This window comes from Mercurialis annua, linkage group LG1-X (genome assembly GCF_937616625.2).
Source record: "Mercurialis annua linkage group LG1-X, ddMerAnnu1.2, whole genome shotgun sequence".
Classification (NCBI taxonomy): Eukaryota; Viridiplantae; Streptophyta; class Magnoliopsida; order Malpighiales; family Euphorbiaceae; genus Mercurialis; species Mercurialis annua.
In genome coordinates, this window is record NC_065570.1 from 11,945,369 (window position 1) to 11,961,247 (window position 15,879).

Consider the following 15,879-nt stretch of genomic DNA (forward strand, 5'->3'; position numbering starts at 1 on the left):
AGTTTAATTACTAGGATTGAATAGTTTATCCTGAAGAAAGGAGTTGACATCGACACAATGATTATCCATCTTTAGAGTGGTTGTTTCACAAAGTGTCAAGGTGACTTTTTGGGGTTTTTAACGGTTTTATTGCATCATCGGGTCTTCAGTTCGCTCATCTAAATTTTAAATTTTTAGTAAAATTTCGTTCCGTTTAAAAAGTTCCATATTTTATTTTAGGAAGTTCCATTTAAATAGTTCTGTTACTATTTTTGGAATATTTTTCTATTGAATATCCTATTTTACCCTTATTTTAGTTATCTTAAAAGAGTTCTATAGAAAATTCTACTCTTATTAATAGGGGTAAAACATGAAAAAACATAAAAAGATAAGTATAATTAATATTTTCTTAATCTGTAGTTAAATGGGACTTTTAAAATGGGACCGAGAGAGTATTATTTTATGGTTTTTTTAGCAAAATAGCAATTGTATTAATTTCGGTAAATAGAAGTACATAATGTTTGAGAGAACTAAATAACAAATATTACAACAATAACTTCTAAAAAGGAGGCTTTAAAGACTTTTTAGCCACTTCATGGGCCATCCAAGTACACATTCGCTTAACATATGCAAAGTAAGCGAATGGTATAAAATTATGACTTCTATTATTGATGAAATATCTTTCTCGACTTATTCCAGTTTCTTCGCAACTTCGGGTGATATAATCCTGAAAGACAATGAGAACTATAATAAGTGATAAAACTCAAAATTTTCATACAAATCATACCAACGACTGTTAGTATATTATAGCTGAATCAGAACTTATCTTGAACATTGCAGACAGTAGAGACCTTCATCAACGTACTTTAACCTCACAAGGAGTACAATATTCTCACAAGAAATATGAAATTTCACAAGAAGTACTTTAACCTCACAAGGAGTACTTTAACTTTACAAATTGAAATGACAATTTTTACCTACTATATGTAAGAACTGAACCACTAAATAATGATTCTTCATAAAATTATAATAAAAAAACCAACCCTAATGCAAAATATAATATTAGAAATCAAATCTTAATACAAGATATGATGTTAGAAAACAAACCTGGAACTGGAGGAACAATTTATCTAAGAATAAAGGCTTTAAAGGAGAAGATCACCACAAGATGAATTGTTTTCACCAATTCAAACTTTATTCCTTATAAAAAATTCTTTTTTGGCCAAATATATTTAGTGTTTTAATCCCTCACAATATGACCCAAATAGCCAATAACATCTTAATTAATCAAGATAGAGAAAAAAATTGAAATAAAATTGTCAACCCTTTCAAAAATGTAAATTTAGAAGTATAAAGAGAACAGTTATAAAAATGAAAGTGTATCGATTAATTATATCATGAGAAAAAATGATAAGACTTCCTTTTCAATTTTTGTTGTTCTTCTTTGTTGATAATTTTTATGTGTTTAGGAGTTTGATTTATAAAAAATAATTAAGATGAACAATGTACCATTTTTTGAAAACTGTAACTGACTAATAAAAAAATGTGTTACCCCATTTTAAACTCCTGTAAATCAAATTTTTGAACCCAAATCAAGTAATAATACAGAAAAAGCAAAGTAACAACTAATAACTATTCATAAAAAAACAACTAATAACCATACTGGGCGGCGGCGAATGGATGCCGATTTATACATGTTTTCATGAATTTCACCGCTGAATTTGATAATTAAATTAGCAAACAAAAGCACATCTCTCCTTCTTACTCATTTAGCCATGTAAGATTAGAAGAAGATAAATTGAGTAAAGCCATAATGAGGTTAAAATGAAATTAATGACATACCATTGCAGAAGATCTTAGTGGTGGTGGTATTAAAAGGATGAAGAATTGTGGTGGCGTAAATAATTCCGACCGGCAGAGTGAAAAGTTATGTTGATAACCGTCACCATGGTGGTTTTTTGAAACATATTGTAAACAACCATAAGATTGTCACTTGTATGCGGAGAAAAAAAAACCCGCTGCTGATCGTCTTTTAATGACACAGAATATGTTCACCGAATTCAGTATTTAATAGAATGAAATCCATTCATTCTGGAAATCATTTAATTGAGGGCTAATCCTCTGGAAAACCCCCCACCTTTTACCCCCTTTTCATTTGCACCCTGACGTTGTAAAATCGCCAATTTTACCCAAATTCGCACCTTTCATTGTCAATTCCACCCTAACTTATTTGGGCACGCGTTTTTTGCCACTCTGGCATACACATCAGCGTTTTTCTTGCAATTACCTTAGTACCCTTGCTGATTAGGACTGGTGGCTACGTCTAACCATGGTTGGTGTATTGATTATTGCAAAACGGTGAGTTTTAAAAATTGCCCTAAAATTAAATCCTTTTACCATTTTTTTGAATTTTTACCATCTTTTTTCTTAGTCCGCCGCTTTCGTCATTTCTCTCTTTTCTGCATCCTTTCATTTCCCTCGTTTTTTCATCCTTCCATTTTCTTCGTTCATTTTACTTCGTCCAGTTAGCTACTCACTACTCCTCGAAGATGATGCTAGCAGTCCACCATCTTTCTGCGTGTTGAAGACAGTGAGCAAATCATAATGGTTAAATCAAAAGGAAAAGAACCAGCATCGGGGGGAGTCGATAAGGGAGGATGGCCGAAAAACTACAGGTAAGAGTTCATCTTCTCTATCTTTTCCAGCTTAATATGGTGCTAATGTTAGTACTTATAAAAATTGATTATTAATGGCAGTTACATGTTTAAATTTTGGATTTTGACGCTTTAAATAAAAGTTTCGATTTTGGTTAACAAGTTGCAGTGATTTTAAGGGTTTCGGGTTGGGTTTTAAGGTTTTCAATTAAAGTTTCAGTTTTATTTACCAAGCGTTATTGATTATTATGGTTTTGGGGTTTCAAAATTAGAAGTGAAGGAGACAATAACAGTCCTATAGCTGTTAGTATTGTGTTTGTTAGGGTTTGTTAATTTGTGTTTGGCAGTGAGTATCATGGTTAAATGTGAACAAATTTTGAGATAGTTAAATTTTGTTTGTGTCTTGTTCAATTCCTATTTCGACAAATTAGGGATTTTAGGGTTATGTAATTGCAGGTTCAAGTGACTTGAGTTGTTAAACTGAGTTTGTTACTGGGTGTTGTTAAAATATGTCTATGTCTAGTGTTAATGTTGAGTTTGTTAGGATTTGTAGTTTACGGTTTATGATTGCAGTATAATAATGCAAGGATTTGTTAATGTTGAGTTTGTTAGGATTTGTTTGGATTTGTTTTTTTTTATGCTTTTTTGTTAATGGTTTCATTTTTTTTGGCAGACCACCATGTGAGGTCTATGTCAATGTGGAGTTCATTCCGGGAGACCCTATAACAGTCAATGGAGGAACAGTACTGCAAAATTACTGGTATAGAGATGAAAATCTGACATTTGAGGACATTGCTAAAAGGGTTCGGGATATGGGATATCCAGAGGTTAGTCGAGTCGGGTACTATAAGCCGGAAGGGGATTGGCACACTGTAACGATGGTGAAGGACGATGGAGGCATTAGCCAGCTGTTCGATGAGGGATACGCCTTTGGATTTGTTAAACTGTTCATTGAGTGCAACTCACAAGAAGAGTTTGAACACTTTGACAGAGACGAGACTGTCACAGATGCAATTTTGAATTATGAAGCTGATATGGAGGCTGAAACATCTGCTGACTTGGAGGTTGGAAACCAAGAGGGTAATGGTGAAATGGAGGCTGACGAAGAAAGGGATGAATCTGATTTCACTTTCATTTGTAACCCTGAAGAAGACACCGATGATGATAGTGTTAGTGAGGGTGGAACAGATTTTGACGAGGAGTATCGTAATGCAAGGGTTAAGAAGAAAAACTCAAGAATATCTGATTTTGATAGAATTAATGGCTTAGGATTGGATGGTATGTTAGATGCTCCGGGGGGTGTTTGTAGTCATAATGGGAAGTATTGGGAGGGTGGGGCATCCGGGAATTTAGATGCACACAAGGATATACAAGACAAAGAGAGTGACGATGGCTCTGACTATGCTGATACAGATGACGGTCTTCTCACCCCATGTAGTAGCGATGAAGATGATCTTGAAATTAGAAAGAAAAAACGAGCTAGCCGGGTGTACTATAACCCTGCGTGTGATCATGAGAAGTTGGAGTGGGAGATGGATATGATCTTCATCAACAAGATGCAAGTTAAAAACGCTGTTCAGCAATGGGCAATCTGTCGGGGGCATGACGTTACTTGGAGAAAGAGCGAGCGTTTACGAGTTGAAGCACGCTGCAAAGCTGGCTGCCCTTGGAGGTTCTATGCTAGTCGAAAAAATTCATGCACCTCTTTTCAAATTATGGGGCTGCAGACACGACACGCCTGTCAAAGAGCAACGAGAAATAGACAAGCTACATCAGATTGGTTAGCGAAAGAGTTCATCAAGAAATTTAGGAGAGAGCCTGGATACTCAGCCCCGTATATGCAACTTGACATCAAGGACAAATACAAAGGACTTATTGTGTCTTTGTCATCGTGTTATAGAGCTAGGACCACTGCTTTGGATGTAATCAGAGGGTCACTTGAGAGTCATTATGCCAACTTTAGAGCATATGACGCTGAACTGAAAAGGATTGACAAAGAAGGCTTATTCCAGTTTTACTTGATAAATGACCCAAAAAATGGAGCTCCAATCTTTCAGAGATACTATGTTGGCTTCTCAGGTTTACGGAAAGGATTCAATAAAGGTTGTAGGCCTGTATTGTGTGTCGATGGCTGTTTCTTAAAGACTTTGATTGGCGGTTGCCTTTTAAGTGCTGTTGGACGAGACGGGAACAATCAAATGTTCCCCGTGGCATGGGCAATAGCGGAGGCGGAAAATGAAGAAACGTGGACGTGGTTTATGGAGTTGCTGATATCAGATCTTGGGTTTGGAGATGGGGTGAATTTGACTCTAATTAGCGACCAACAAAAGGTAATTAAATCATTTTAAATGTCTTGTTTAATAAAATAATTTAAAATAAGTATTGTATCAGTTGCATAACATAATGGCAACAATTGCATATTCTTTATATATGAGGTTAGGAATTTAGATGCAGTTGCACATTGCTCTCACTGAATTGTTTATGTATTTGTGTCTTTCGCAGGGACTTAAAAATGCCATAACTAATGTGGTGCCGTTTGCAGAGCACCGTAATTGTGCCCGTCACATTTACGCTAATTGGAAAAAGAAACACAAGGATCCTGAATTGAAGCGAATTTTTTGGTATGCTGTAAATGCGACGAATCTGCCTGAGTTTGACTCTCACATGAAGACAATGAAAAGTGAGAAGCCGGCGGCATTTGATGATTTCATGGGCCAGGTTCAAAATGTATTCTGCAAAGCATTCATTAGGCCCCATGCAAAGTGTGATGCTATTACTAGCAATTTAGTGGAGACTTTCAATGGTTACATTGCCAAGGCTAGGCAATTACATCCAATCCACATGCTCGAGGAGATTCGAACTTCTTTGATGGCGAGAATGTACCAAAAATCAGAGTTGATGGAAAAACATTTTGAAGACATTTGTCCAAGGATAAGAGAGAGAATTGATCGGAATCAGATTTCCACAAGACTTTGTGATCCAATACCTGCCAAAGGGGGAGCATTCCAAGTGAGTTGCGATAATGATCAATTTATTGTGTGCCTCAAGACAAAGAGTTGCAGCTGCAGAGCATGGGATATAAGCGGTATTCCTTGTGCCCATGCTCTTGCTTGCATAAACTTCATGCGTTTCGACGTGTGTGATTATGTGGATGGGTGGTACAAGAAGGAAAAATACCAAGAAGCTTATCGATTCTCCCTTCAACCGATTAATGGGATAAATATGTGGCCCAATGTCGAAGGGTTCGACATTCTTCCACCTCCATACAAAAAGCTGCCTGGACGGCCGAAGAAAAACCGAAGGAAAGATCCCGATGAGGAGCCTAAAAAGAATCCGAGATATGCAAGAAAGGGGGTTGCAATGACGTGCCAACATTGCCTTAATGAAGGACACAATAAACGTGCTTGCCCGAACAAAGACCAAGCCCCTGTTGATAGGCCTGCAAAGGTACGTATACATGTTTCGATATGTTATTTTATAACCGCCAATCAAAATGAACGTTCACCTTATTTGCAGCGTGCAAAGGGTAGACCAAGAGGTGCAAAATGGGTTGACAAAACTCCTACGTCCCAAGCTAGTGGAAGTAACCCTTCATCTACAAAAATGAAAAAACAAAGGAGGGAACAATTACTGCAAAGTAGAATTACTGCTCAGAGAAATGCTTCAACACCTGCGCAACGAAATGAGGTGCAAAGAGAGATGCAAAGCCAGGTAACATAATGCATAGCTTATAATTTTTGTATAATATTCAATTTTATCAATTGGTTTTATATGTTTTCTGCTGTTTGGCAGGTGATTCAAACTCATGGGATCAAAATTAACACTCGTTCAGGATTTATTTACTCACAGGTGATATATACTACCGTTGGTTATTTTCAGTTTTGTTAATTTGGTGAAACCAGTCGAAACTGTTTCAATTTCAGTTTTGTTAATTTGGCGAAAGCAATGAAAACTTTATATGTTTTGTGTTGTTTTGTTAATTTTGTTATTTTCAGTTTTGTACAAGGCAGTTTTATTGTTGTTTTGAGACTTACATATTGCTGTTTAGAGTTTTACCTATTGCAGTTTAGCATATTGATATTTAGAAATTTACCTCTTTTTGTTTGATGAGTTTGACCATATATTTAGTTTAGTTAGTGGTTAGAACTGCTTCACTATGTTTGTGTTGGGTAGTTGATGTTTGTGTTGTTTGTGTTGTATAACGTAGAGAGCAATGGTGTTGTATATTTGTTGTTTGTATAGTTGTATGGTTCAGTTTCTAGTGGTATAGTTGTTGTTTGCAGTTGCATTTTCTCATTCTATTTGGTTGTTATGGTAATGCAGCCTGCTACAGCTGATGGAGTGAGGTATGTTAGCGGAGCTGTGGCGACAGCTTCTGCAGCCAGAGCAAGTAACAAACCAGCCACATCCTCTCAGCAAGGATCGACAGCCACACAGGAACCACGACCACCGAAGTCCGTTGTGTATAAGTCAACGGCGTCACAAGCTGCAACTCCTAGAATCGATAAACTTCCAATCATAAAGGGAAAGAAGAAAGCTTAGGAGTCATGAAGAGGGAGTTTTTTTGGTACATTTTGGATATACAAATCAGTGTACGTCATTGTGTATAGCATAGGTGAAGTAAAAACCTTGCTTTTTTGGAAGTTGGTTGATGTAAAGTTTTTGGGTATAGATGTCAGAGTACATCATATATAGCATAGGTAAACTGAAAACCTTGCTTTTTTGAGCTTTAGTATGATACAAAGCTTTGGGTATAGCATAGGTGATAAACCTTGCATTTTTGAGCTTTTGTTGGATGAAAAGCTATAGGTATAGCAAAGGTGTTTGTACAAAAACCTTGCTTATATTATTTGCCTCTTTTGAATGTCATTTTCGTGTATTTGCTTATACTAACATTGCTATTACATAATATAACGTTTATTTGAATAATGCAACGATAACAAACGTATAATGATAAAGTACGTCTGTTTTGCTAACTTTACTTATATTTTGAAATCAGAACAATAACAAACGTGTACTTTCAAATTACGTCTACTTGCAAGTTAAATTCAAATAAGTTAAAATTACGTGTACTTGCAAATTTCTCCAACATACGTACACTTTCAAATCACTTATACTTGCAATGTCAGTACAGATTCACCTAAAGGTGGAACGACATACTTACAAAAAACCTAACAATACATAGTTACTTGTCCATAACATTACACGAACGAAGTTTTGATACACTATCACTATTACATAGATTAATAATATTAGTACATCATCCTAACACAACAACCGGCTACATTCAAAAACCTATTTCATACTATACTAACTAGATTAGCAGTAACCGGATGCATTACAAAATCAACATCAGTACATTGTCGAAGTAGAACATCGGCTGCCATCACCCTAACTTCGGCTGCCAGTACCTCCATTTCTTCAAGACCTACAACCACACAGAATACATTCCTACTCCTTCACGATCACATCACATAACAAAACAAAACATAAATGCACAATAACACCATCAAAGCTTTCTTGCAAAACCAGGAACAAGTTTGTGACCCGTCTGTTTTCATTTGCAGTTCCTGATTCTCTTTCAATAGCCTATCATTCTGATCCTGTATGTGTGCAAAAGCAATTGCAGCTTTTTCCTGTGCCGCTTCCAACCTCTTAATTCTATTTGCCATTTCAATAATTTGATTGTCGTAAACTGCAGCCTCATCTTTCAGTACCTTAATCTTGTCCAACAGGATGGTAAACTTCATGTTTAGCTCACAGGGTACCTCGCCATCATACCAGCGGAATGCACCACAGTCTTGAGGTGTCTATTTAGTACATAAAAATATCACAATTCATACTACACGAATTCAAGTACTCATTTTTATCAATTTATAAACAACAAAAGAAATAAAAACCAAAATTATACCTCTGTTAAGCTTAAACTTCTATTGACATTTAATGTAGCTTAAACTTCTATTCAATATAACCTCTGTTAATCTAGCTTAAAAAAACGAAATTTTAACATTGAATTTTTTTTAATAACTGAACAAACCCTACTTCTTAAATTGAACAGGATTACCTTTTTGAATGTAAATTAAAAAACTTACCCTTGACTTCGAGCATCTCCAGAATCTTCTCCCAGGGTTCGTTTTTGTCCATGATGTGTACAGAAGCAACCTTCCATGGTTGCACCTACCGCATTCCCTTGTTGGAGGAAGATTGAAGAGCTCGTCAGTCACATTTTGCAGGGCCCTAAACGACTCAGTCATTGTCGACATTTTTTGCTTCACTTCAACAAACCGCTGTGATTTTAGGGTTTCTAGCGAGAAAAGATGATTTTGAAATGAGTAACTAGGGTTAGGTTCTTTTAATTACATCAGTTAAAATGTGGTAAAAATTAGTCCTAATCAGCATAAGGGTAGTAAGGTAATTGCAAGAAAACGCTGATGTGTATGCCAGAGTGGCAAAAAACGCGTGCCCAAATAAGTTAGGGTGGAATTGACAATGAAAGGTGCGAATTTGGGTAAAATTGGCGATTTTACAACGTCAGGGTGCAAATGAAAAGGGGGTAAAAGGTGGGGGGTTTTTCAGAGGATTAGCCTTTAATTGATGATTTCTGTTTGGATTGGGATTCCCTCAAGTTTATTTTGAACTTGAGGGGGTCATGTTCACGATCTACACCGAACAAAATGAACGGTGTAGATTAATTTGATTGAAATTGTGCTTTAATGAACGGTGTAGATCGTGAACATGACCCCCTCAAGTTCAAAATGAACTTGAGCGAATCCCAATCCTTTGTGTTTTTGTTTTAATTTTTTTTAGTAAATAGGAACTCAAGATATTTTTATGCCAAATGCAAACAATAAACTCCATAGATCTTTTGCTTGGCAATTGGAGATAATTGACGTCAAATGATATATGAGTTAGTTTGAATTACTGTTTAATTTTAAAAAATTACCATTATTTTATGTTTTTTAGATCACAAGAATTTTTATGTTTTGGATGACCTGTTTATCAGCGCCACCTGACTGAAGGAAGACAACACCTGTGAGCCACATGTGTGTCAATGAATAAGCACAAGCGCGAGTGTGCACACCCGCTTTTATGGATATTAACACGTGTTTCCACGTGCGCATAATACACACGCGCTAAGAAAATCAGTTTTTGGTGAAGTTCTAATTTGATCTCTGAACCTTTGCTTTTTTTACCAGAATCTGTATGCAATTAATTTTTTTACTTTGGTTTCCTCCTTACCGTGAGCCCAAACTTTTCAGAGAAAAGAGGTTTTGTTTCCCATAAATATTGGTATCATCATCTATCTGCCTGTTTGTTTATATTTATTTTTCTTAAATTAAATTGTTCCATTATGGACATTTTGATATGTTTTTGGTGTGTTTTAGTAATTATAATTATAATTTTTCTGTGTTCCTCCTTAGTTCCAACAAGTGTTTGTTCAATCTTCAAATTCAAGTCTCTTGCTGAATCACGAGGTGTTATTTTTTTTCCATAAAAAATGTTCTTTTGATAATATATGTTGCAATTTCTTGAAGAATCTAGATTTCTAGTTCGTTCAAGTTGTAGTAGTTATTAAATTTCACTTTTAAAGTTTGTAAGTAGACTTACAATCAAAAAATTAATGTCTTAGCATAGAAATTGTTGTCTATGTTTTAGTATAAGAGGCTATTTAGAAATTAGGTTCACCTAAGAATTTCTCCTATTTTATATATGGTCATCAAATATATCCTGTATTCTTTTTGTAACTGCTTTGTAACGGTTGCAATTTGAAATTAATACAAATCTATGTTTGTTTAAAAAAAAGCAAAATTAAATATATTTTTAATGTGCAAATCACTTTTTTTTAAAAGTGGAGACAAAATCCATCTAAATGCAAAATATAAAGATGATGAGAGAACCTCTAAACCAAATTTAAGAAAATAAAAGTGAATGAACAAACTAAAACAAAAGAAAACTCTTTCTTTCTCTATTTTATCTTTAAAAATAACGTAACTGCGCGTATTTCTATTCGGTTGTCGTTAATAGTTTATTTTTTCTGTGCGCGTATCTTCTATTCGGTCGTCGTTAATAATTTATTGTTTTTGTTGATGATATCTATCTCTTCGTTTATTGCTTTAATTTTTTAAAATATAATAATTAGTCAACTTTTTTTATTTATTTTCTTGATGAGTTAAAATTTATATACGAAACGCTATCAAATCAACTTATTGCGAATTGAAAATAGAACAAAAATTTCAACATAAAAATAAAATTGTTTATGAGCTATAAACAATTTTTTTAATACTGTATTTTACTGTTACCATCCTTTACAATTTTGTTATGTCCTTTTTTTTAAAAAAGTTTGTTGTTCTTTTTTATAAAGAGTTTGTCAAGTGGTGATTGAATCCGATGCCATAGGTATTGTTTATGATTTCATAAATCAGTTTTTAGGTGTTGGAAAATTTAGTCAAGGATTAATGAACTTTATTAGTAAAACAATTTTCATAAGTAGATTCGTCAATTAGGTTGGTGTTGGAGTAAAATGTCTATTTCATATCAGGTCATCACATATAGCTTTTAAATTTTTCTAAATTTCTTACAAATATAAATGTTTCGAATTCGATTTGATGAAATTTGATTTATAAAAAAAACGAGTAAATAAACAAACTATTAAAACTAAAAAAACAAACATATGATCCTAAAATGCATAAATCATTATTAAGTTATTTGAAGGCGAATATGCTTGAGAACAATTGATACGACAACATCCGGAGAGCTCAACTGTGGCAAGTGACCAGCCGTAGACATAGCCTCAACAATGGACGGGCCGCCAAGATGTCGATGTAGATACTCAGCCGTAGGGACGGACGACGTCCTATCGGCAGAGCTCTGGAGTATGTGGCAAGGTATTTTTACCTTAGGAAGAATTGGTCGCTTATCATATAAGAAGTTTGCCTTACATACCCATAAAGCAATATCAGGTCTCATATTGAACAAAGTTCTTGAAAATTCTTGAACAGCCGGCGAGTCCATGTCGCCTCCTACGATCATTGGTGCGAACCCTACGCACCATGCCTCGAAATTGGAATGTATTCCATGCAAAATTTGGTTTAATTCTTCTTCGTCAAATCCTCCTATGTAATCTTTATCATTTAATAGCCTACTTGAAAAAAAAAATTAATTAAAGTTGCACCTATAATGAAATAATAATAATAATAATGAAAGCGAATAGCTTATAGATTTTACCTTGGTGACGAACATAGCATGATGAGTTTAGAGAAAAGATCGGGGCGAAAAATGGAGGCAATAATACCGACAATGCCAGAATGACAATGGCCGATAAAAATACAAGATTTTACTTGTAGTTCCTCCAAAATGGCGATCACATCGTAAGCAAAACCTTCAAGATTTGAATATCTATCGAAATCAAAATATTCCGGATTAGTAGTACCAGCACCCATAGTATCGTATAAAACAACCCGATAATCTGCCGTAAGGTAAGGCACCAAGTACCTCCACACCGATTGATCACTGCCAAAACCATGGCCGAGGACTATGACTTGCTCACCGGATCCGAAAACATTGACATTGTGTGCTTTTAGTATTGCTTCCATTTTTTTTCCTTCAACTATGAACGTACATGCACTAAGTTTGGTGCTTTTTATAGTAGATTCAAAGGTGATGAAAACTATGTGGATATAGACGAAAGAAAGATAGAGTACTAAGTGACAAAGTTTGCATTTCCCATTATGTTCATGGCAATATCTTATAGTAACTCTTCTGATGAGGAAGGGATAGCATATAAATATAAATGGAAAAGAAAAAAGTAGTGGTAAATTCATACCTATAAATTTTTATTATTTTAAGAGTTTAGTCCGATATATAACATTAAAAATAAAATAAAAGTTTAGATTCACTAGCTGTATTCGTGATGTCTGATATTTTTAGTTAAATTCATTTGTAAAGACTTTTAAAATCCAGATTTTTATTCTAAAATATCTTTAGGTTTTTCAATTTTCGATTTTGTTTATTATTTTGTTAAATATTTTAAATGTTTTGATGGATTATACTTTTTAGTAAGTTGTAAATTTTTTGTAGTTGAATTAATACTTTAGTAAAACAATAAATAAAGAGTTTTATTTTTATCTTTTTTCAATTTTGATATTACTAAATTAGAAGATTTGAAAATTAGTTTTGTTTTACAATTTTAATTTCCAGTTGGGAATCATTCTAAACTTTGGTTTCTTTTGGAAATCATTGTTTGGGAGCTTTGAAAGCGTCGGAACAAAAAAACATCGAATTCAAAGAAATAGAGAAGAATTATCTACCTATTTTTTTGCTTGCTAAGATTGTTTTCATTTATAAATGTCATTTTCCTAATTTCACCTATTTTTGTATGAGTTTGTTTTAGAAATTCGGATTGCATTTTATTACTTATTGCTCTGTAATCTCTCCCGTTCAGAGTTGTTTTTATAGTCCATAAGCTCTCGAGACAGGACCTTTTTTTTTGCCACTTTTTAAAGCTTCTTAATATAATCCACATTCATAAAAGAAATTAATAATTATGTAATTTGATAGTTTGTTTTTGGTGAATGAATGAATTTTATAAAATTATAGGAAGTGGCAAAAGAGAACATCCGAAAATAATCAAGAAAACAACTTTAAAATAAAAATAAGATTTAAATGCACCAAAAATCACCAATTTTTGCGTGTTATTGGTATATAACATGAATTCTTAATTTTGTCAATTATTTGCATATAAGATCATGTTTGTATTTTTTTTAAGAAACGGTGCTGTTTAAGGGGGGAAAACGGTGCCGTTTTATGAAAAACGGGCTGTTTTGAGAGAGGGGGGGGGGGGGGGGACCGGGGCCATTTTAGGGGGGAAAACAATACCGTTTTATGTCAAAAACGGTTATTATTGTAAAAATTAGATAGTTCATATTTTTATATGTCAAAATTAAAAATTCGTGTTAAATATTTAAAACACGCAAAAATTAATGATTTTTGGAGCATTTCAACCTAAAAACAATGAATTTAAATTAGGCCAAACTTCATTCCCGAATAAGGAAATCGGATATACATGTAATTTGATAGTCATTTGATATTTCTTTTATTTAATACTTTATATTTTTCTACATTATATTTTTATTGTCTCTTTATATTATCAGTAACATTGACACATTTTTTTATGAATACATATTTATCTTTTAATTTATCGATTATATTTAATTAATTATTGTTAGAATATGCAAAAATTAAATATAATTATTATAGATGCTTACCTCTTGTTAATTTTCTTAAGATTAATTAAATATTTACTACTATATTTCAAGTATTTTTATAAAAAAATAAAACTATTATATTCATCACCTAATGTACCCATTAATTATATATATTTTAAAAGAGGTTGAAGTAGTGATTAACTTAATTATTAATATATTTTCAATACATCTTCTCAAAGAAAATATTTTCAATACATATATATAAGCAATTAAAGAGCGTCACGAATAAATATAAATTTTCATTAACTTATCACCTTTCATGAAGTTATTTTTATTAAAGGTACATTACATATTTTTCATACAAATTCATATAGTTAATTAGATTTGGATAGACAGGCGACTCGAACCAAATAACAACGAAATTAATATTACATGCTCTTCAAAAAGAGTAACCATTTCAGATTTAAGCATTGATGCACAGTTTAATAAAGGATGATTCTTCTATTATTATTTATAGTAGAAATTAATATTACATGCTCTTCAAAAAGAGTAACCATTTAACTATTTTCTTACTGATTTAAGTAATTTTATTGTTTTTGCGTAGCATCATCTCTTTGATTTAAATATAATATGATAGTGCTTCAGTTTTAAAATAGTTGTCTCTCTAGCTATTTTTATATAAATTAAAAAAAATCTAAATTTATAAATATTTTTATTAAATTATTTTTACTAAAATTTATTGATATTCATAACTATAACTCTTTATTTATATTTTCAAATCCTTTTAATAAATATATAAAAGATACATGTAAAAAATAGCAATAAATACATAGTATTATAAAATAACAAATATTACGAATTAAATTTTTTATATAAAGCCATAACTATTTTAAAACGGACAGATTATATTTTCGTTGTTGCTAACTAGGACTGTACAGAAAAAATTTAAACCAATCAAGTTAAACCAATTCAATCAAATCAAATTAAATATTATGTTTTAGAAGATTGTTGGTTTGATGTTGGTTTGAAAAATAGAAAAAACATTAACTACTGGTCTGATTTGCGGTTTTAAAAATTATAAACCAACATAAACCAAATCAAACTAATATATATATATATTATATTAATAAAATGTAAACATTTGTCATTTGCTAGTCATTATTATAATTTATTGAATAAATGTAATATTTATTTTTATGATAAATAAGTAATTTTAAATTATTAAATTTTTTAATTTTATATAGTAAATAAATAATTATTTAGTGATGGTTTGAACTGGTTTTAAAAAAATATCAAAACAAATCAATTTTACTGGTTGATAATATGTCTGATTTGATTTTGATTTGAAAATTTACCAAATTAATATATAAGATTTGAACTATAATATCAATAATAAATCAGTCAAACTAAATGATGTACACCTCTCGTCGAATTATATGATTCGTCAGAAAAGGATATGATAATTTCTTGCTAAGATATTAACTTCTTGCTAAGATATAAATCTTACCATCAATGAGCTCTATCTCAAATGGTATAAGTGCTAGGCAGCAAACTGTTAGGTCGTGGGTTTGATTCCTCCCACAAGCGCTCCCCCTTCCCAATTATCAAAAAAAAAGATATAAATCTTACCGATATCATGGTGTTTGGAAGAGACATTGGTCATTCTTTTTTTAAGATAGTTTAAAAAAACAAAATAACAACAGAAATATCCAACTTTGCCTCTTACTTTAAATTAGATGTTATTTTGTATAAAAAAAACGCTACTCCCTCCGTCCCGTTTAAAAGGGACAAATGACTTTTTTATATATATTAAATAAGCATTAATTATTATAGTGCTTTTTATTTTACTTCTATTTATGATAGTGTTGCATTTTGTATATAGACTAATAGATAATCATGGAAAAGAAAAAGGAGGTAAAAGAGGAAAATCCATACAGATTAGCATAAAAAATACGATATAAATTTTTTAAATGGGATAATAAGAATGGAATATGTCTCATTTTAAATAGGACGAAGGGGTATTTTGTTTTATCTGCATGTAT

At 32.5% G+C, this 15,879-nt stretch overlaps 3 protein-coding genes across 4 annotated transcripts; 1 reads left to right on the forward strand and 2 right to left on the reverse strand.

Annotated features, from left to right (window-relative positions):
- The first annotated feature begins 2,106 nt into the window (after positions 1-2,106).
- Positions 2,107-7,514, forward strand: LOC126677837 (uncharacterized). Of its 2 annotated transcripts, XM_050372649.2 has the most exons (7): positions 2,107-2,337; positions 2,505-2,654; positions 3,307-4,963; positions 5,136-6,080; positions 6,150-6,344; positions 6,426-6,482; positions 6,957-7,514. In XM_050372649.2, the coding sequence occupies exons 2-7, from the start codon at positions 2,584-2,586 to the stop codon at positions 7,173-7,175; spliced, it is 3,144 nt and encodes a 1,047-aa protein (XP_050228606.1). In that variant the 5' UTR covers positions 2,107-2,337; positions 2,505-2,583; the 3' UTR covers positions 7,176-7,514. The 2 variants fall into 2 exon arrangements, with proteins under 2 accessions (XP_050228606.1, XP_050228599.1); XM_050372642.1 differs by lacking the exon at positions 2,107-2,337 and having other exon boundaries at positions 2,345-2,654.
- Positions 7,515-7,707: 193 nt separating this feature from the next.
- On the reverse strand, positions 7,708-8,953 carry LOC126665438 (uncharacterized). Its single transcript, XM_050358260.1, has 2 exons — positions 8,726-8,953; positions 7,708-8,443 (listed from the first exon to the last, which is right to left on the reverse strand). The coding sequence occupies exons 1-2, from the start codon at positions 8,894-8,896 to the stop codon at positions 8,099-8,101; spliced, it is 516 nt and encodes a 171-aa protein (XP_050214217.1). The 5' UTR covers positions 8,897-8,953; the 3' UTR covers positions 7,708-8,098.
- Positions 8,954-11,315: 2,362 nt separating this feature from the next.
- On the reverse strand, positions 11,316-12,226 carry LOC126666116 (probable esterase KAI2). The gene is made up of 2 exons (XM_050359071.1): positions 11,859-12,226; positions 11,316-11,772 (listed from the first exon to the last, which is right to left on the reverse strand). The coding sequence occupies exons 1-2, from the start codon at positions 12,224-12,226 to the stop codon at positions 11,331-11,333; spliced, it is 810 nt and encodes a 269-aa protein (XP_050215028.1). The 3' UTR covers positions 11,316-11,330.
- Positions 12,227-15,879: the final 3,653 nt, after the last annotated feature.

What these genes read in the sequence shown, in the direction of transcription:
- LOC126677837 (XM_050372649.2), top strand. Translation starts at nt 2,584, where the DNA reads ATGGTTAAATCAAAAGGAAAAGAACCAGCATCGGGGGGAGTCGATAAG. An exon ending in CTGTTGATAGGCCTGCAAAG is followed by an intron (nt 6,081 to 6,149) that starts GTACGTATACAT and finishes CCTTATTTGCAG; the next exon opens with CGTGCAAAGGGTAGACCAAG. An exon ending in AAAGAGAGATGCAAAGCCAG is followed by an intron (nt 6,345 to 6,425) that starts GTAACATAATGC and finishes GCTGTTTGGCAG; the next exon opens with GTGATTCAAACTCATGGGAT.
- LOC126665438 (XM_050358260.1), bottom strand. Translation starts at nt 8,896, where the DNA reads ATGTCGACAATGACTGAGTCGTTTAGGGCCCTGCAAAATGTGACTGAC. An exon ending in GGAGATGCTCGAAGTCAAGG is followed by an intron (nt 8,444 to 8,725) that starts GTAAGTTTTTTA and finishes TGTACTAAATAG; the next exon opens with ACACCTCAAGACTGTGGTGC.
- LOC126666116 (XM_050359071.1), bottom strand. Translation starts at nt 12,226, where the DNA reads ATGGAAGCAATACTAAAAGCACACAATGTCAATGTTTTCGGATCCGGT. An exon ending in ATGCTATGTTCGTCACCAAG is followed by an intron (nt 11,773 to 11,858) that starts GTAAAATCTATA and finishes TTTTTCAAGTAG; the next exon opens with GCTATTAAATGATAAAGATT.